Source organism: Ammospiza nelsoni, chromosome 3 (genome assembly GCF_027579445.1).
Source record: "Ammospiza nelsoni isolate bAmmNel1 chromosome 3, bAmmNel1.pri, whole genome shotgun sequence".
Classification (NCBI taxonomy): domain Eukaryota; kingdom Metazoa; phylum Chordata; class Aves; order Passeriformes; family Passerellidae; genus Ammospiza; species Ammospiza nelsoni.
The window spans coordinates 87,539,009-87,560,744 of NC_080635.1; the positions used below are offsets into that span (position 1 = coordinate 87,539,009).

Sequence of the window (21,736 nt, forward strand, 5' to 3'; positions counted from 1 at the left end):
AAGTATAAGATGATAGTTTGGGAGTTGGAAGTACAGGTAGCACCAGGCGGGACCTTATGTGCTATCAGAGCAAAGAATGGCCAGCCTTGGGCTGAGATTCCATGCAATTTGATGTACAGGCATAGTCACTGAAAGTGTATTGTATGGAGATGCTAATGTTGCCAGTCTCTGCTTTGGCAAGAAGATGTAGGCACTTTCTGGTCTGTACCCTCTGTCCTTAGAGATGGAGGTACTGAAGCAATGAGGGTGCTGGATCTCTAAGTGCATTGCACTGAACAGTGTAAAAAGTAAGAATCTCTGCATTATCAGCCCTTAAAATTCAAATGATAATTGCTTGTCTTATAGTTTAGGAAGACATGAGGATCACTAGAAAGATGTGGTGGTAGTAGATCTAGTAGTAAAGAAGGATCTCCTTTGCACAGGCTGAGTGAAATACTTCTAGAGGAGAAAGGGATAGAGGATATTGTATCTACAGTCTATTGTATCTACTGTGTCTACAAACACTCCGCCTATTGCCTGTTTATGATTTTATTCCAAGATGCCTAGGTTTCCCCCCGACAAGAAACAACACTCACAGACTTGTAGTTTCAGGTTTTGTGACCAGATGTTTGGAAGTTAGGCATCAAGGCTCCTAGTGCTGTAGTAGTAAAGTCTCTTTTGGATATAGCCCTACCTGTAAGAGGGAATGTACGTATGAAAGAAAAGATTACTTAAGAGGTCTGAGTCATATAGCAAAGAAACTTTTTGTAACTAGGAGGAAACACTGATTTCTGAGAACAATTTTATTTCCTAGAAGACCTCAGAGCATAAGAAAACCATAATGAATGAAGAATATTTTAATAAAAAAATAACCATTTCAGTCAAATTTTAATTTTGTTCATTTTTCTCACAAATGTCTACTGACCTTATTTACGGATATATTATTTAATCCTTTTCCCTCAAAAATGAATATTTACTTTTTGCTCTGAAACTCAGCTAGGAAGGAATATAAAGATTCCTTAAGAATCTAATCTAATCTTTATTAGATTTAATTAGGGCTCTGTCAAATCAGGGACTAAGGTTAAGCCCTGCATAAAGGGAGAATAAGAATTTTCTATTTTAAAGCTTATATATATGTATAAACAAGGTAATCACCTAGGTTTTCTACCTCATGTTAAGCAAAAACATTATACCTATAAAGGAATAATGTAGCTTATTATGTAAAATATTGACTTGGGACTCAAAATATGAACCCTAGATCAAAATTTAGACACACATTCTTTGGATAAATTATTGTGTTCTTTGTGTCTTTTTTCCCCCTTGCCTGTATGTTTAACCTTTTTTATTATAAGCTCCTTGGCACAGAAAGGTTTTCTCTCCCATTAGTATTAGCCTAAGAGAATAGCACCTTAATGTTGACAAGAATGCCTGGGTCCTATTAGAATGAAAACATCATATATTTTCCTGGTTTACAGTAAAAAACCCCTGAGGTTCTGTAACTTTCTTCACAGATATTGGAACCTTACATCCTTTGTTTCCCAACACAAAGATGTTTTCTGTGTTCTAAAATATCTTTGCATCTTGATATGTTAAAATACTGCTTTCCTCTGGTCTGATGACTTCAGTTTACATATTTAATAATTCCCAATTTGTTTTCTTTTTTTTTTTTAATATATTGGATGACTGTTTCATTTAGTGAATATTTGATGCTACGATTTTGTATTTCTGTATTAATTATTCTGCATTTTTCCAGCAAAATTCTGGGGGTTTTTTGCTAAATAAGATATATAGAGCATACAGCACCTTTTGAACATGAGCATATTGGTCTGCAGTTCTTGCTGTGCTTTTAGATTGCAGCATAAGCCACAAATTCTAGCCCCTCTTGCCACTTACATTCAGACATACATAATCATGAATAACAGAAGGCCCCCACACTGAATCCTCAGAAACTGTGTCCAGATTTTTCTTTTGTGGCCTAGTTAAGCCAGTTTTCCATCCCACAGTTTCTTGACTTTCATGATTATTTCTCTTAGCCATTAATCTCAGATGCAGTGCCTTGTCAATGCTTACAAGTAGATTACATCCATTGAATTTCCCTTATCTACAGTGGCAGTAAAATCTTCAAAGAACTCCATCAGGTTAGTTAAGCATGACCTCCCCTGACTGAATCTAGGCTGGTTATCCTTAATCAAACTGATTTTCAAGCTGTTCTTTCACACTTCCTTATGGTAGTTTAATTTTCCCCGCAACCTTTATTAAATTCACTGATGTACAGTTTCTTGGACTGTCTTTAAATTTTTTTCTAATATTTTCTTCTTTTTTTCAATCTGAAAAAAACCAATTCCTAGATAGATCTTGCTTAAATTGTCTCAGCAAATAGACTTCTGTCCCTCTGGGCTCCTACTAGTTGTTTAAACACTGATTTTCAAAACTGGTTTTGTTGAAAAAGATCCCAAATAGCATAAAATTGTGCCTCTTTTGTTGTGGTGTGATTTTTGATCTTTTGGTGCCCTTTTGTATGTGTCATTTCACTACATATAGTAGAATAGAACAAACTCTTGTTGTCAATATAGAGTGGTAAAATTAAAAATATTTTGGTCACATTAGATTCATGGTGGTGGGGATGAACTTCCCAGGGTGTCCTACTCGTTAGCACAGCAAATAGCTATCAAAATCTTTTCTAAATGCATTCTTCTGTTTACAGGGAGCCAAAATGCAATCCTGAGGGAAATGGACTCCAGTCTCGACTACATGAGTCCTTGTATCTTCAGGTAAAAATCCATGTAATATTGCATTTGATAATTGAGAGAATACACTTCACTCCAGGATTTCAGAAAGTTCAAGGTCATGGGCTTGAGCTGCTAAACTTCATTGTGTTAGGGTGAAGTATTCCAGACACGGCATCTTGCTGTGTGGCAGGAACTTGCTGGGACTGCTGCACTTATAAACAAAGGAAACGTGTTTTGCATTATTAGAAAAATGGACAAAACTTGGAGAATAATGAATAGTAACTGTGGTACTACCTCCACAAGAGGTTGAAATCACTCAATTCTGTCTCTCTCTCTGAGACACACGTGCACACATGTATTTATACTACATTCATTGCCAAAGTGACTGCGCACCGTAAGACTAATGCATGTAAATTTCAAAGGGGAGCGTTATATCTAGACCTAAATTTTATCTCTCAAATATCAATGATGATTCCAGCAGAGATATGGTAGATATAAATTAGGTGGCATTGCAGACTTTTTACTCAAAAAAAAAAATTGCCTAGGTTTTAAATAAATATGAACCATGGGACAAATTAATCAATCTTCATGATAGTAGCTTACCTCTCTTTATAAGGCTGTAGATTTATGTGATGGGTATAACATGGTGGTTGTTAAGTTCCTAGTGATAAAAGCTATTGATTATTTCCAGAAATGAGCTAAAAATAGGTTTTGCAGCACTTATCTTTTAGGTGCTTATTGGCAAATGAAACTCAAAGCAGTACTCCAAGTTGACTACTTGCAATTCCACTTTTCATAGAATAATGGAATATTCACCAAGTAAGACAGAAACCCATCCAGAAGCATGACTCTGATGTGGTGATTAATGCCCTTTATGTCAGAGGGGACCAGTAGGTGTCCAGTTCCCATTCCAGCAGCTTTTTTAATGTTTAATATTGATTTCCTTTAAGCAAGGTTTGGAACCCAAATCTTCTACCACTAAAGAAAACTTTAACTGGAAATCTTCATGGCCCCAACAAAGGAGAGCCTATGGCAGTCACAGTATATGCTATGAAAGGGAAAAAAAAAAAAAAAAAAAAAGAGGATGACACTGACTTTAATTTTCTAAGGAAAGAGGCAGATGAATGTAGATTTTTCACAAGGCAGCTAAGCACTCCAACTGTTATATTACTCTCTCTGTTGGGGGAAGTAAGAGGTCACAACTTCTACCCCCAGAAATATCTCAGGTAAGACCAAAGTTGGCAGATGGACTTTAAGACAGCCAAGCTGCTTTATTCCTACAGAAGATCATCTGTATTGAAGATTACAATAACTGTTCAATAACAGTCCTATACAAACTGACACAGTATGCAACCTTTCTGAGTATACCAAGAAATGTAATTTTAGGCTCAAAGGATATTTTCTAGTGAAAAATAGCCTGTGTAAATTTGTCTGGTTTTGGGGTTAAAGCAGCTGCTGAGTGGTAGTTCCATAAAATCCAAGTACTAGATGGAAATATCTTCAAAATAAAGGGAAAACCTGATGCCTGAATTCTTCTGTGTATTTATCTAACCACAGAGTGTCCACAACCTCCATGAAACAAATTAAGAACTCAAGAGTTCAGCACATCTCAGATCTAGTTCTTGAATTTATACATTCCGTTATATTGTATTAGAATAATTACCAGGTTTTTATTTTCTTAAAATTTTTTTAGTACATGTAGTACATGCACTACACTGTGCACACTAATCTGTGTTCTTGCCCCTTCTCAAAAGATAAGCAATGGTTTTGTTTGCACAGGAAAAAAGTAATTAAGGCCTTCCTTTCTTAAATACACTGTCAGAAATATTCAGAAATTTCTCCTGTATGGAAATGAAACAAAGATTTTCACAATGAAGAAGAAAGAATAGTTATGGAAGACTTGCTAACATTGAAGACAGTGTTTTTACTTCTATCTCACGCCTTCTTGCTCCCAGAGGTCAGCTGTGCTCTTGCTGAGTATTTATTTTGCATCACTTTGTTTTGTTTTTATGATGTTAGGCTTTTCCACTGACAATCTTGAGAGGAAGAGGTACAATAAAAGGGAAAGTCAGAATCTGTACATCCTCTAGAGCCATCTTAAATGCATGTAGGAAGGCTGTTGTCTTAGGCAACAAGAGAAACAATCCTTTTTCAGACCGTAACAGATATATTACCATGAAACTGCAACAGGAAACCTATGGATTTGAGCTCACAGAATATCTTGCATGTTTTAACTGTTGAGCTAAGTATCTATCTAGGGAAAGAATTTTCATTGTTTTTTGTGGGATTTTTTCTGCAATTTGATTTAGATCTGGATCTTGAGAGGGGGTAAATTGATTGATTTATAAGGCTGAAGTGGTTTCAGTATTTGTGGTTTGCAGTATAATGGACCTCTTAAATCTTTTCTACCAGAAATTCTTGCTGCATTTCCCTAATCTTCATAGAAACCCAATCCTTCACTAGATGCCATCATTCAACTTTGCCACACCAGTTTTCCCCATGATTTTTCCTTATTGTGCCAGGAAAGAGAAACTGTCAAGATATGACTTGTGACAAGTGAAACACTGGATCACAGAAGGGCAAACAGCATACATGAAAGATGAAGCTACTATTTAGGGCACCTTATACTATCATCGAGGTACTAAACACACTGCATGGAGGTCAACATCAGTGGAGGAGGTGCTTGGATCACTAAGCACCTGGCTTGATGTATTCATTTCCCACCAGGACCTAATTTTCCAAGCATTTTCTCTGTTGTCCCTCCAGAAATCTCTCATAGGGCAAAATGTTGAACATCACTGTCATCCAGATGGTCACCAGGTAAAGTCTTTACTATTTATTGGAAAGAAAACAATAAAATATTAATATGAGAATAAAAACCAGGTAATAGGATTTGGGGATAAAGGTAGAGGTCTGTTTGTAATGAAATACAGAAAATTATTCTTTTAAGTGCATCAGCAACATTGACTACAATATCATAATCATTAAAAATTATGATAAATGCACTTGGGAATCATGCATTAGTATTGATTGAAGGTAGGTACTCTAAATATCCATATGGATATTTTGCATTTACATGGGAAAAGTATGCAATTTGCAGATTCACGTAAATCCTGCATATCTATCAGATGCAAAGCTCTGTGCTGGGTGAAGTATTTCTGAAGAGCTGGAAGTACTCAGTGAAATGATCAGGTAGAAGCTTCAAAACAAGCAAAATACAGTGATTTTCCACACAGCAGGAATTAAATTGTGAAACAGATTGTCAGAAAATAGTGTGGTAGTCTGAATCATGAATAGGGTCAAGAACAGATTCATGAAGGTTAAATTTGTTGATGGATGTTGAACATAGATGCAACCTCTGGCTAAGAGTTCTCTAAACTGGCCAGAGGCTGCTAAAATATAAGCCTGTCTTATATCTTTCTTCCTGCAATTTTTTTCCCTATGCATTTGCTAATGGCCATTGTCAGAGAGAAGTTATTCTGGTCTGATTTGATGTGACACTTTTTACATTTTTAAATACATGAAGATAGAAACTTAGCCAAATTCATAGGATGCACACAAAATCTGGGTACATTTGATTTCCCTGACTTAATTCTTCAGGTCTTAAGAGTGCCCTGTGCCCATCTTCAGCCTTTGTACTGGTTGCCCCCAGTGCAGGAGTCACCACAGACTAGACCCTGGGCATTTTCTTCCTTGAGGATGTTAAACAACATGTTGAGGAATAAGAAGTTATCTTATACTCCTTCAGCAAAAGAGGAAATAATAGAGTGACTAGAACAAGAAAGATAAGCTCTTCAAAAGGAAAGTTTTAAAAAAACAGTTAGGGAAGAAGAAAAATAAATAGTGTTTAATTATGCAAAACTGATAGTTCCAGCCCTGCCAGTCCTACAAGATGAAAACTGTGGTTTTCAGCATGTCAGCATAAAGCCTGTATCAGCCTGGCAGCTGAACTACCATGCCCATGAGAGCATCAGTTTTATTAGAGACCACATCAGACCTTCACAGCAGGAGCACCAGAACTTCCACAGAGGACTACTGCCAGCAGATGCTTCAAGTTTTGAGACACACTGAAAGTTCTACTTAGTAGGACTACATTAGTGTTCGTGTGTTACTGGTGGCAAAAAGGGAAGTTGATTATGCACGGCTCGCCAGTAAAATAAATGCCAGTAATGGAAATCAGAAAAAAAAAAATGAATAATGATTGATGGTTACAAGGGAACTAATCTGAGCTATGTCATCTGCAAAATATAGGGCAGTATGAAGGTCCTGTGGCCTAAGTTTCAGAAGATAAGGAGTTTTGTTTAATACTTGTCGTACAAGAAATAACATTTCCCAGACTTGAGTTTTCTGTCACAATGTTGTCCACATTGTCCATTTTATTTTTCTATGTCCATATAGTTCTTTGTATCATGGGTCCCTATACTCTGAGATATTCTATAATGAAAATTAATAAATCACTGCCTAATAGATTTCAAGAATAAATGTAATCATAGACAAAATATCATAGAAAAAAATTAGTGGAAGAGGGCAAATGACAAAAGCAGTATTGATTTAAAAAAGTAGATTAGTCCTGACTGATAATCCCATTAAATGCTGTCATATTTTTTCACATGTAGCTTTTTTTTTTAATATCTTATCTTCTTCAGTGACACTATTGAGGAATATGTCAATGAAATATAAGAATGATTTACATTGTCTCTCTATGCTGAATGCTCATCTTTCACCTGACACAGTCTGTCACCACAACGACTCATTCTTTTACATTGGGCAGTGCATTATCCTTCTAGAATCAAAGAACAGGGTTTTTTTTAAACTGAGTTTTTACCCTCAGGGGACCTGATTCTTGTGCACATTTTGGACAACATCTAAGACAACAGCAGCATAACTGAGTGTATCTGAGCTGCAAACTGCTGATGAGACAGTGCAAAACTGCTTCTGATTTACCTGTACCTGCAAGTACCAGTGTTATGTGACTGCACCAGGTTGGCTCTGGCTGGAAGGGGGTTCCCACCAAAGCTGCTCTATCGCTCCCATCCTCATTTGGACACCAGGTAGAAAAATAATGAAAGGTTCATGGATTAAGATAAGGACATGCAGAGCTCACTCTCCAGTTACTGTCATAGGCAAAACAGAATCCATTCGGGGAATTGAGCTTAATTTATTAACAATCAAATCAGAGTAGGATAATGAGAAATAAACCCAACTCCCAAAATATCTTCCTCCAACCCTTCCCTTTTCTTAGAGCACAAATTCACCCTGATATTTTCTTTACCTCCTCCCCCTAATGATACAGGTGGACAGGGAATGGGGATTACAGTCAGTTCATCAGAGATTAGTCTTTGCTGTTCCTTCCTCCTCAGGAGGAGGACTCACACTCTTCCCCTGCTCCACCATGTGATTCATCCCACAGGCAACAGTTCTCCATAAACTTCTCCCATATGAGTCCTTCCCATGAGCTGCACTTCTTCACAAACTGCTCCAGAATGGGTCCCTTCCGCAGGGTGCAGTCTTTAAGGAACCGACTGCTCCAGCGCGGGTCCCCTGTGGGATCAAAAGTCCTGCCAGCAAACCTGCTCCAGTGTGGGCTACTCTTTCCTTGGGTCCACAGATTCTTCCAGAAGCCTGCTCCAGTGTGAGCTTCCAACAGGGTCACAGCCTGCTTCAGGCATCTACCCACTCCTCCCTGCTCCCTCATGTACCTCCATGGGCTTCACCATGGGCTACACCACATAATGCAAAGGAATCTCTGGCACCTGGAGCACTTCCTACCCTTCCTTCTTCAGTGATTTGGGTGCCTGCAGTTGTTCCTCTCCCACATTCTCACTGCTCTCTCCCAGATGTAGTTGCCATTGCACAGGTTATATCTCTCTTCTTAACTATGTCCTCTCAGAGCTCTACCACTGTTGCTGGCAGGCTCAGCTTTGGCCAGCAGTGGATCCCTCTTGAAACCAGCTAGGATTGGCTCTACTGGCAGAAGCTTCTGGAAACTTCTCACAAAAGCCACCCCTGTAGCATCCCAACTACCAAAACCTGGCCACACAAAACCAATACAGTGACAAAGCACATTCAAAATATTTAAACAAACATATCCATTCTGCAAGTATGGTCTGCAGAGTGATGCACAATATCAAAAGTTTAGTACATATTCCAAAATGGTAAAACTGGGTAGACACTTTTCTTCTACCAGAACCTGCCCATCACTTACAAGCAGCCTGTTTTTAGGAAGAAAAATGGAGCCACCAGGAACTGTACTTAGTTACCATCAATGGAGGATAAATGCAAAAATGATGGATACTCATAGAGGAAATATAAGTGGAGGTGGAACTGATTGTTTTTAGTTATGGCCACAGACTACAGTCTCCATTATGTAGTATAGACAGTAATGTTTGAGTCCACTTCACTCGAAATTCTGATTTGTGTTTGCTTTGTAATCAAAAATGTTTTGTTCCGGGCTACATCAGATCTGGGTTGGTTGTTCATTTGTTTAGGGGTTTTTTGTTTGGTTGTTTTTTTCTGTCATGGTTGTTGTTTTAATAAACAGAATTACTTAAGTCCAACAGCTTTAAAGAAAAATTTCTACTTCCCTTGAGGAATTCTTCTTCCTAAAACAATAACACAACACTGATAGATTTGGAAACTTTGCTTAATTCAGATACTACCTAGGAGATAATAGTAGTAAATGCTTAATATAATTTTCTACTCATTCCCTTTACAGCCCTCTATTGTGTTCAGTTTCTGAAGATTCTCAAGTGTAATAGTTAAGTACAGCACAAATTTCTTTATGTTCAGAAGTGCTGAGATCTGCAGTTTTCTCTTTTGGCAGTGGTAACTGCAGGTATTTGGCACAACAATCTAGGCTCTTCACTGCAAACACTACTTTCTGCCCTCTTCCCAGCATCCTTAAACTTAGTGCTAAAACTTGAGCTCACACACGTTTTATTGTTCAGTATGCCCATATTCTATTATTCAAGAAATGAATCTTCTCTTCCATCAAATGTTTTTGAAAAAGAAGGTTACTTTTCCTTCTGAATGCCTAGCATCTTATGTATCATAAGTACTCCATTCACATTCCATCCCTTTGTTCCTTTACCAAATATTCTGATATGTATCATTTTTCCTAACTCTGTGGATAAACTGAAACACATTACCAGTAAAGTGGACTAACAAATTCAGTAAGGAATTAAGACAGAAATAAAAATCTCTATAAAAGAGAAATCTTGAGAATCTATCCTATAGTCCTTATTCAGTCAGCTCCCATTCTGAAGGCAAGAGGATAGAAAAGCTTGAGAAAAACAACCGTGCTTGTAGATGTTGAATTTGCTGTGGTTCAAGCTAGCAAGAAACTAAAATAGTGTAAAGGAGATGCATGAGGTGAACTGACAGAAGACTCCAGCTCAGTCACCTTATTCCACGTATAGAAAGGATATATTTGCATTTACCATTTCTAACAAAAGGAACTCAGATTTATGGACACAACAAGAATAAGCACTTATAAAAATCAATTAGGTGTCTCTGTTTAAAGAGAGCTAGTAATTTGAGTATATATGACAAAAAAGGAAAACAGAATTCACTTTGACAAAACAACTTCTCAATTTTTCTTCTAATGTGATATGACTCATCTCAAATCTATTGCAAAGTGGTAAACAAACTACACCAACACAGTGACCATCATCTGCCAGGAACATTTCAAAAAGAAAACCATTACTGAGCTACTTTTCTTGTCTTCTATACAGAGAAATGTATTTTCCCAGCAGAAACAGCATTTCACATTATCTTCTTTCCTTTTACCATGTTTTCATCAGTGCTAACAGCAACCTAAGAAAAACCTCATTAAGGCAGTAATTTATTTCTTAGGAATTAAATTAAATTAAATTAGTTTGGACTAGTTTTAGTTCTTTTTCAAAACAGTCTATTTCAATTAAAACAAATAACAAGAGGGAAGTTCAGTTTGATTACTAATAACATTGTACAGGGGACTTATCTGGGATAGCAATTTAAATATGCAGACAACAGCCTTGTGATTTTATTTCTCATTCATTGAACTAATGTTATAATTGTAACTATTAAAAAAAAAAGTTTGTTCTCTAATCCTTCTGTAATCTAATTACCTCAAAATACCTGCAAGATAAAATACTGTCCTGAGGATCAAAATGACAGGTATAAGTTGGGCTCTCCACTATTCATTATCCATTCTTATTTTTATGATAACTATTTATTATTATCATATAGTTAATAAACAAAATTTAAGTCACTTGATAATGCATCTGAAGTTAGCTTCACAACTGATATAAATTATCAGAGATCTGCAAAGAGAGTTACATGATTTTATATTTTTTGCAATAGTTCTTGTTTGTAGATATTACAATCTTTTGAGTCAGGCCCCTTACTGTGTTAAATGATACTAAATTTAAAAAGAGAGCAACTTCAATTTCCAAAATATCCCCTGATTCATTGCTTTAAAGAAATTACTTTGAAGCTTCTCAGGAGTTGACAAGAAAAATCTAAATTGTCATGGCAACATGGGTTGGAGAAATCCTTCTTTGCTGTTTGCATAGATCATCTCCATGCTATCAGCCTGTTTACTAAATGTTGCTAAAGAAAGCAATTAAAGGTTAATCTTTCCTCAGAACCAAATAAATTATATAAGCAGTAAAAGCCAGTGGAGTGAGATACATTTCAGATAGGTCAAAAAAATTTGAGGCATCATTTATCTTTAAGCAAACGACGCCAAGTTGCAGGGCAGACTACATGCTGGAGGGAAGTGACAACATCCAACCAGGACAGGCTTGAGAGGTGGGCCTGTGCAAACCTCATGAAATTTAATTTGCTTCAGCTCCTGTGCCTCAACTGCACAGGAGTTGAGGGCAAGGTTGCAAAGAGAATTGATTGAGAGCAGCCCTTAGGAGAAGGACTTGGAGGTGTTGGCGGATGAGAAGTTCAAATGATGCAGCAATGCGCGCTTGCAGCCCAGAAAGCCAAATTTATCCTGAGCTGCATTGAAAGAAATGGGACCAGCAGATGGAGGGAGGTGCTTCTGCCCCTCTAGTCCCTGTCACGAGACCTCACCTGGAGCCCTGTGTCCAGCTCTGGGCCCCTGACACAGTAATATACTAATACACCTGTTGGAGCAAGTCCAGAGAAGGCCGTGAAAATGGTCAGAGGGCTGGAGCACATCTCCTACAGAGGCAGGCTGGGAGAGCTGGGGCTGTTCAGCATGAAGAAGAAAACTCTCCAGGAAGACCTTAGAGCACCCTCCAGTACCTAAAGAGGGCCTACAAGCAAGTCAGTGAGGGGCTTTCCACAAAAGCATGTAGTGACAGAACAAGGGGGAAGGCTTCAAACTGAAGGACAGAAGGTTTAGCTTAGACGTTGTGATGAAATTCTCGACTGTGAGCGTGGTCAGGCACTGCAACAGGTTGCCCAGAGAAGCTGTGGATACTCCATCCCTGAAAGTGTTCAAAGCCAGGTTGGATGGGGTTTTAAGCAGCATGGTCTAGTGGAAGGGGTCCCTGCCCGTGACAGGGGAGGTAGAATGAGGTGATCGTTAAGGTTCTTTCCAACCCAAACCACTCTATGAGTCTAAACAGCATTTCTGTGGCCAATTTCATAACAAAGGGTTTGAATTTCCTTTAATCCTATTTGATTTTTTTCTAGTATCCTCGCTTCAGTTGTCTGTGTGATATATGGCTATAACAAGGGCAAGATAAAAAGCCTTTTAAGGTTAATTAGACTTTTTAAATTCTGTGAGCTCCCCAACCTTTAGATCAGGTCCTAACTAGTTAAAATCTGATATAAAGCAACCCAAACTACTAAACTGATGACCAGAGTCTATGTCTAATTTACGTATTTCTGCATAGCAGAATGCCTTTTTTTTTTTTTTCCCTACAACTACTTTCAAGTTAACTACATTATGTACCAGGAAAAAAAAAAAGGAAGATTTCTGCACTTCCTTTTATGTTAATTAAATTTCACAATAGATTTCACAGGAAAGCTAAACAGAAATAATTGAGTGCAGCTAATGATCAAAATGCTACTCCTGCTGCCACTGTTGACTTCTTAAGATCTATTAACACTACATTCTTCAGTGTAAGAGCCACTGCAAACAATGGGTCCAAATGTGTGCTGAGGATATTTACGTGCTAAGATAAAGAAAATCAATTCAATTTCTCGAGAGAAATATCCACAAATGCAGAGGGTCACTCATTGTGATATTAGCAGTTGTTTGATTGAATTGAGGTTCTGAAAGTGAATTTTAAGATGTTTCCCCCTCCCCCTCAAAAAAATGCTTGGTATGACACAATCTCTGTATTATAAGAAACATCAGCAGGATACCAATAGAGAATCTGACTGCTGGAGCAAAGCTAAAATAGTGCACTTAGTCACTTGAATGTAGTCAGCTTCTGCATTGATACCCCACAAACATTAGTGAGAACAGTGTGAATTGTCATGACCATTTGTTTCACAGCCAGAAGCATGCAAAATTAGTCTAAAAAGAAGTTAAATATTGCTTTTTTTATTTTATCAAAGAGGCTTTTTCAGACATTTCACTGTTGTGTAAATGTCATTCTTTCTTTCCTTTTTTTCTTGCCCTCCCAGTCACCTGCATTTTTTTCCTAGGTTCAGGGCAAGGCAGGTTCTGCAAACTGGTGTATATTCCTGCAATATCTAGCCACCCCTTGCTTCCTAACATCATCTGCTTCTTGACAAAGTGCCCTCCCTGCTCCGTGCAGCTCCACCTGTGCTGTAGAGCAGCAGCACCCCCAGCGCCCGGGCTGTGGGTCCCCAGTTCCATGGGGGTGTTGGATGTGCCATGAGTGAGGCTGAGCCCCAAGGCACCCTCACGAGGAGAGCTCAAGCACAGTGCCCAAAGCCAAGCCTAAGATCTCAGCCATGTATTCTGGATACACTCTGCAAAGCAAGGCAAGCTAACCCATCCACTTCAGCAGCCAGCACTGCAAGAACAGTGAGGACACTTTAAATCCAAGCTACAGCTAGGCCAGTATTTTAAAAAGAAAACAACCTCATTGTGGTCTCCAATGTGTTTAGGTCCACCTTTGAACCCAACTTCCAAGTACAGGGCAAGGCTGGCTGCACTTTTGTTCCCAGTGCACTGTAAATTGCTTGTGTTTCAGCACCAGTGTAAGTAAATAAAAGTTTGAATGTCTGTGTTCTTTGGGAGCTTATGTGTGAACACAATATGGCAAGTAAGGCAGGTCAAAGGAAGTAAACAATGATTTATGCAATATTCTATCATGGCTATATTTGATCTGCAACTCATAGGATGGGTAAGAGGAAAAAAATATCCCTAGACACAGATTTACTCTGTGACAAATGTCAAAGGTTTGCCACAAACATCAAAATTATAAGAACATTTCAATAAAAATCTTCAAACGTGGTTTAGAAATTATTCTCTAGCAAAAAAAACCTGAAAAAACAAAATGAAAAAGAGAAAAAGAAAGAGAAAAAGAACGAGAAAGAGAAAAAGAACGAGAAAAAGAAAAAGAAAAAGAAAAAGAAAAAGAAAAAGAAAAAGAAAAAGAAAAAGAAAAAGAAAAAGAAAAAGAAAAAGAAAGAGAAAGAGAAAGAGAAAGAGAAAGAGAAAGAGAAAAAGAAAAAGAAAAAGAAAAAGAAAAAGAAAAAGAAAAAGAAAAAGAAAAAGAAAAAGAAAAAGAAAAAGAAAAAGAAAAAGAAAAAGAAAAAGAAAAAGAAAAAGAAAAAGAAAAAGAAAAAGAAAGAGAAAAAGAACGAGAAAAAGAACGAGAAAAAGAAAAAGAAAAAGAAAAAGAAAAAGAAAAAGAAAAAGAAAAAGAAAAAGAAAAAGAAAAAGAAAAAGAAAAAGAAAAAGAAAAAGAAAAAGAAAAAGAAGGAAAGGAAACTATCAAACAAGAAAAAAAAAGAAATAAAAAATTAAGAAGAACTTCATGTTTGGCAAAATTGCATTAAAAAAAACCAAAACGTTGCCTTGCAATTGAAAACAAGGCATGAAGCAAGTACTGCAAAATGTAATTTTTAAATGCTGACCATATTTCATGCAAATTTGCAGACAAACACTGCATAAAAAGTTTTACTCATTGTAATTTATTCAGGTCTGTGTCAGCTGCAGTGCTGCAAATGTTTCTTTTGGAAAGCCACTGAACGACAAAGACATGAATACGGAACTTGATTCTGTACTTCAGTCTGTGGATGTACAGTATCCTATGATAGGATACTGTAAGACAGATATAAAACATCCAGAGACTAAAATGATACTAGGTTTCTCTGTGTATTGTTCTTAATGTCTTTAAAGGAAAAAAAAGAGAAAAAAAAATGAAGTAAGGTAAAGGTCAGATGCTCAGAGATACCAGAGATACTGTTTATAAGCAAATTGCTTCTACATATAATAAATATATTAATATTATCAAGGTTTCACCTAGTTTTCTTTTTTTTAAGTCATTCATGGGTGCAAACATTATCAGAAGTTTTCCACAAGAGCTCAAATTAAACAATGTCAGACTCTGCCCTTCAGTTGCAATATCTACTTTGTTTGGATTATTTGAAGTAGCAATCTGTTCAGAAGTAGCCAATTGAGCTATTTCAGAAATCAATACAAATTTCAGTTTCCAATGCAGCAGAATTGGGCTCTCAGAATGACCTGAAGTTGCCTTTTACTGGACAGGGATGAGACAAGAAATTTAACTGAAAGAAGTCAAATCACTATTTCAGAATATGCATGAATTTATCATTAAAATGCATAATTAAAGAATTAAAAAGCTGTAAGAAACTGTAATTAATTTTTATTATGGAAATTAAAGCATTATTATAATTGCTAGAATTTGTAATTTTTTTCTGTTCTTTTTTTTTTTTTTTTTTTTTGTTGCTAAAAGCAGATCATTGATGATATTCTGATTAATCAAGAGTTCTGGTTAATCATCAGCAATGTAAGAGTGATTAAATCCTGCTTTGTCCTTTAAATAAAACTGCCCTCCAGGTAAAAATGGCAAGAAATCACCATCACTTTCTTTACTTTTTTTTTTTTCCATATGAGAAAGAAATGCAGAAAAAGTTCTTGTCTCTGAGAAAGTAAGGGTTGTTGTTAAAAATAAGATGCATTACTCTTGAAAGAGTGCTTGCATGCCTGCATTTACTATTCAGTCACTAAATGCAGACAACAGATATATGTTGCCTTTGGGTGTCAATATAGCACTAACAATAATCCAAGTTATTTGTATAAGTAGCTATTCCTCTGAGAAATGCTTATAACAAATACAGTGTAGATTTTCTTAAATGCAATGGAAATGTCATATAGTGGAGTGAAGTCTTTCATCCAGCCAGAACAAAGATGTGTCAGGACAAAGAAATATCTCACAGCTCTCCTCAGGCATTAATGCCATTTTTCCCCTATTTCAAAAGTTTGTGGTTGATAAAAAATGGTTTAAGGGCAATTAGAACTGACATAGAAAAGTAAAACTTCTAAGTAAAAGAAAGTGATTCATACACATTAGGAGAATTTCCATATGATTCTTATTCTTTGCTCACTGCAAAAATTGGAAGAACATCCAATTTATCTCAGTCTAATATGGCTAATTTTGCAGCCATATGGAGAACTAGAGGCCAGATTTTTATTCTGTGACCCTGACTTGAATCCAGTTGCACGCTGGAGTTTAATTAGAGGCCAGGTCTCACACTTATGCTACTGCTTGAGTGGATTGCACAGTTAAAGCAGCAACTCCCCTTCCCTCAGTGCCTCCCCTGTCGCGCTGCAGTGCGTGCTCGCACAGAAAGCTGTTTGCCAGCACAACAGTGTCACCATGGCCAAAGAGAAACACCGGCGTTCAACATGGATTTGAGCAAGATGAAATTACATTTTATCTTTAAATCCACTGGAGGTTTTATACTGTGACACTATCAAGCAGTCACTTCTCCAAGGAAAGGTTACAAGAAGGAGTTTAATGTGATGGTGCATGGATTATATCTTGAAAAAGTTGAAAACAGTGGTCCCTGAGGCTTTTCAGCATTTCTATAGAGCATGGTAAATCTTGAATGTATAACTGAAAATATTTACAGTTTCAGATTTTCTTAATTTGTTTGGAGAAAAGTTTTTATTTGTGGAAATGCTGTGGAGGCATAAGTGGCATAGATGACTTTTTAAAAATTTGCTGATATCAATGCATATGTAACACTAACACCACACCATGAGTAAAAATAAGATTAAGGGTTTATATAGAAAAAGCAGTCTGCAGGGGGAAAAATGACAACTGCCCTTCCCAAATAAAAAAAAACCCATTGTCTGATCAAAATCAGACAATGCCTGTATAAAGGGACATGAGAGTGAGAGTCAGCAAAATAGACAGATTTGCAGTATAGACAATTTGCAGAATGGTTATCTATACAAATCAGAGATGGTGCTGAAGTGGCCTCACAGATTTCAATACATCCTGAAGTTCCATTTGTGCTTATGTCTTCATGTGCCTGTAAGCCATCTTCAGCTCCTCACACCAGTATCCTGTTCCACACACACACACCAGAGAAACTGAAAAATCTTTACTGGTTGACAATGGTAATTCAACCTCAACTATGGGTTCAAGAGTCTAAAATGAGTGTTTGGGGAATCTTTGTGGCATTTATATGCTCTCTACTACATTACATTCAAGCTTACAGAGTTTCCTATTCCTACACATAGTTTAGGACATCATATACATATCTCAATGCAAAAACTAGTACAGATACAGATCTTACCAAAAAAGTAAATGCATTTTTACTTTAAAATACTACATGGTCAGAGCTGGATATTCTCTACTATGCCTTTCTAGGGCAAATTCCTCACTGAGCTGGGGGATGGAGAATGCATCCATCAAATACTTGATTTTACAGCTGGGTGTTCAATACCTTGCACTGATGTTCTTTTAAAAATTCCCTTTTTTCAGCTCATTTTCCTCAGAATTGCTTTAGTCTTCTCTGGAAGAGAATGAAGCCTCTCTGGAGAGACCAGTCTCACAGTTTGAAAAACACTACTTTGGAGAAAAAAAAAGACTTTAAAAGAGACAAACACTCTCAGTCCAACAGGAATAGGCCTTAAACAGAGTGGTAACTTTGTGTGATGTAGTTATAGCAATTATTATGACAAAGTAATACCAGGAAACAGAAGGTACATAAAATGTTTTGAGATTTATTTATTTTTTTAAAACAAAATCCTGAGCTGTAGATGTGAGAGTCCTTTTACTGTCTGTATCTAATTTAAGAAGAGAAATGTTTTCCCTTTGTTATTTCCATTAATCTGGATGATGCATCTCTGCACAAGCCTGCTTATGTACATTTAGTTTGAGGCAATTGGTTGGCAATGAAGGTGCTGTATTTGGTTATCTAAACACGTCCAAGAAATTACCTTGAAAACATGTACTGAACAACTCTAGGTACTAAGTAGCATGTATTCCTACTGAATATATGTTCTACGGAATATAGGCTGTCCACAGACCTTATGTCACAGCAGAAATGTCTTTTACTCTTTTCTTGAATTTTAGTCTGAATTGAGTGTAAATCTATTATTTGTCCTATACCACTATGAATTTTTACAGAACTTATATTGATGTGTTTTTTCTTTCAAGAAAATCAATAGGGTTCTTTATGTTTGCTTTTGTTACAATACAACATATCAGAATTAGCAAATGGCTCTATAAACAAGCCCATCTTAACATGCATAGCTGAACACCCTGCCGTCTGTCTTGTTGAGGTATAATTGCTATGATAGGGTAGCTTCTGGGAAAGCGGTTCCTTTAAATGACTCCATACTAATTTCCCTTGATGCTTAAAGCACAATGAGCAGGGAAGGATTCCCCAAATGTTTTCCAAAACACTCAGGTCCATCAATCAGATTAAATCAGTCCAAAGAAATGTGTAGAACTGCACCTCAAGTCTACCACAGTGAACGATAATGAATGTACATTTTCATCCCTACTTGTTCCTTAAAAAAGTTACAGAAAATTCCACAGGACCAAGGGTTTCCATTTCATTTCATAACGAGGAACACTGTGGAAAGCAACCCACCTGTCATTTTACTGAAAGATATGGGAACGCCTGTGGCAACACCTCCAGAAATTCAGCACTTGTTTCTTTTTTTGCTAATAAAATCCCCAAACCAAGCAAAACCTGGGTGATTTCCTTTTACAGTGACCAAATTATTTGATAGCAAGGGGCTGGCAAAAGAGAGTTCTGAGAATCTAATAATTAAAATTATTTCATGTGCTCCTGAAACCCTGGGTCTTTTTGTTACTAAGGAAGGAGTTTTTTCACTCTCTGAAGCATTAATGTAATTTCAGCCTCAGGATTACATTTGACTAAATATAGATACCTGTGCTCAATTGCCTGGGAAGGTAAACGGGAAGGAATTATGTCAACTGTCCCCGATGGCTCCCCTTCAACCTGTTGTTTGACTTCAATATTAAGTCAGTCTTTAGCCATTAAGTGGGTGTGTTGCTGCTTCACATTAAGCAGGTATAATTACATTCTGCAGAGCAGCATCAGAGGCAGTGCCCAAACGTTCCTGGCAAAGCCTTTGTATGTAAGCAAAACACGTCGGATCGTCGCTGAATAACCATGATCCAGCCTCCAGCTTTTCGTATGTGCTGTCAGCCATGAAAAGAAAACACTTAAATGTCAAACGACATAACGGGCTACAGTGTATTTAACAAATGAGTCGCGGGTGTCGGCGCGCCCCGGGAGCGGCGTGGCCGCGGCAGCAGCTGCCCTTCGTCGCGCGGTCCGGCCCCGGGAGCGTCTGTCGGGGCAGCCCCGCCAGGGACCGGAGCTCCCTCCCCGCCGGGCCGGGCCGGGCCGTGCCCGGGGCAGCCCCGCCAGGGACCGGAGCTCCCTCCCCGCCGGGCCGGGCCGGGCCGTGCCCGGGGCAGCCCCGCCAGGGACCGGAGCTCCCTCCCCGCCGGGCCGGGCCGTGCCCGGGGCAGCCCCGCCAGGGACCGGAGCTCCCTCCCCGCCGGGCCGGGCCGTGCCCGGGGCAGCCCCGCCAGGGACCGGAGCTCCCTCCCCGCCGGGCCGGGCCGTGCCCGGGGCAGCGCCGGGAGCCGGGCACGTGCGCGGGCGGCACCGGGGCAGGAGGCACCGGGGCTCGGTGGGGGCAGGCTGGAACTTTGCCTAGGGCGGCCACGCCGAGAAGCCCCCGCCCGCCGCGGGCTGTGTGTGCTGCCGGGCACAGCCCCATCCCCGGGAGCCGCGGATTCACAGCCCAGGAGCGCCGTGCGCCTTTCTCGCCCCGCTCCCTTCCCACAGAGACAGCCGGGTGGCGTTGCCCGGTGGACCGCGGCAGCGGCAGGATCCGGGCAGAGGAGGGATGCTATCGGGCTGGTGTGGAGCCGCAGCCGCTCCTCCGGACCCGGCAAGACTCCTGCCCGGTTCCCGGCGGCCCGGACTGGCCTTCCACCGTCTCTTCCTGCAGATCACGGCCGGAGGCGATGGGAGGGAAGGCACCCTGCCGTGCCGCCCAGGCGGGCGAGGGAACCCGGCCGTGGGCACCCGCAGGACAGGGAAGGCTCCAGCCTCGCCCGCCAACCCGGGGGCCGCGGTAGCCCTGCTCCCCCCTCTTCAGCCGCCCCCGCACCGAAAAGAGCAGCGAGAAAAATAAAATGGTGGGAACGATGCAAAGCGCCTTGGAAGGGTTAAGGGAGACTCAGACGGTACAAACCGCAAGGGGAACCGTCATCCCGGAGGCAGGCAGAACAACCGGGAGCGAGGTGGGAGATGACAGAGGCTGTATCGGGGACAGGTGCTCAGCTCCGAGCTGCCTCGCTCCCTCCCTCTCTCTCGCACACACAGACTCGCATCTCTCCCAGCATGAAAAAGCGCAGGGCTAATGAGAGGCGAAGTGAATAATGGGGAAGTTGTTGTCTCCAGCGATGAGGCAAAGTAATGGGGCTGAGGCCAGCACTGAAGTTGTGTAACCAAATTCTCCCCCGTCACCCCCTCGTTTCTCCACCCTCCCCCATTGATTTTAAGGAGAAACCCAGCTGAGGTGGGGAGACTCTCTCCACCGCACGCCCAGGAGAGAGGAGTCCTCTTCCCTCGGGCACGGGCAGGCAGCTGGCGGAGGTGTCCCCGGCGCCGCATCCCCGCCTCCGCGCAACTTGCGGGGAGCGGAGCCGGCTGAAAGCAGGCGGAGGCGGCTCTCCGCGACCACCCACTCCGCGCTCCCCCTCGAGCACGGCAAAAGCCGGGGAGGCGGGAGGAGGGGAGATCCAAACTTGCCAGCCCGGGGATTGTCCCTCACACGGCAGCGGGTGCCGTTCGTGCGTGCGCGGAGAGCGAAGTGTTCCCAAACTCCGGCGCTGCCCAGGCGGCTGGATGCGCACGGCTCCGCTCGCGGCGTCGCAGCGGCTGCTGCCCAACTCCAGGGGGCTGGTTTCTCCCGGGGGAAGTGACCGGCCGGGAGCAGAGCCCTAGGGGAACACCGGCGGGAGGTGGGAGGCAGGGAGAAGGGAGACCGGGCTCGAGGAGCCTGCTGTTTGCCGGCGCAGAAACGAAGCGAGGGAGAGAGCTCAACCGAGCGGCAGAGATTTAGCCGAGGGGTTATGAGTGCCGTAACCACAGCCTACACGAATGCAATGCAAGAAACCCGAATCTTACCCTGAGCTGCAGTGAGGAGCCCCGCGCAGAGAACCAGTAGAGACTTGAATTTCCTCCACGCAGTCATGTCTGCAGTTATTCCACACACACACACACTCTCACACAAAACCCCCGGCGGCTCTTCTCGGCTGCGACCGTGTCCTCCGAGCGGCAGCGGGGCTAAGGACAGCGCCAAATAACCACCACAGGGCGAGGAGAGGCGGAGAGGAGCGGTCCGGGTCCCGAGCGCCGCGCAGCGCCCGGCGCCTCCTGCAGGACTGCGCGGGCGGCTCGCTCCGCTCTGCTCACAGACAGCATCAGTCCCGCGCCGCGGCGGGGCTGCGCCGCTCAGCGCCCGCGGAGCCCCGGCGCCGCCGGCCCGCCGCCCGCCCAGGGGAGGGAGGGCACCCGGGGAGGGAGGGGAGGCACGCCCGGGGCCGCGG

At 40.8% G+C, this 21,736-nt stretch overlaps 1 protein-coding gene across 1 annotated transcript in view; it reads right to left on the reverse strand.

The window, feature by feature from the left end:
* Positions 1-21,486, reverse strand: part of CSMD1 (CUB and Sushi multiple domains 1) — a 1,067,119-nt gene extending 1,045,633 nt beyond the window's left edge. Inside the window, exon 1 of the mRNA XM_059468452.1 lies at positions 21,315-21,486. Within this exon, the coding sequence (XP_059324435.1) occupies positions 21,315-21,381 (67 nt within the window). The 5' untranslated portion in view covers positions 21,382-21,486. The remainder of the gene's footprint in view (positions 1-21,314) is intronic.
* Positions 21,487-21,736: the final 250 nt, after the last annotated feature.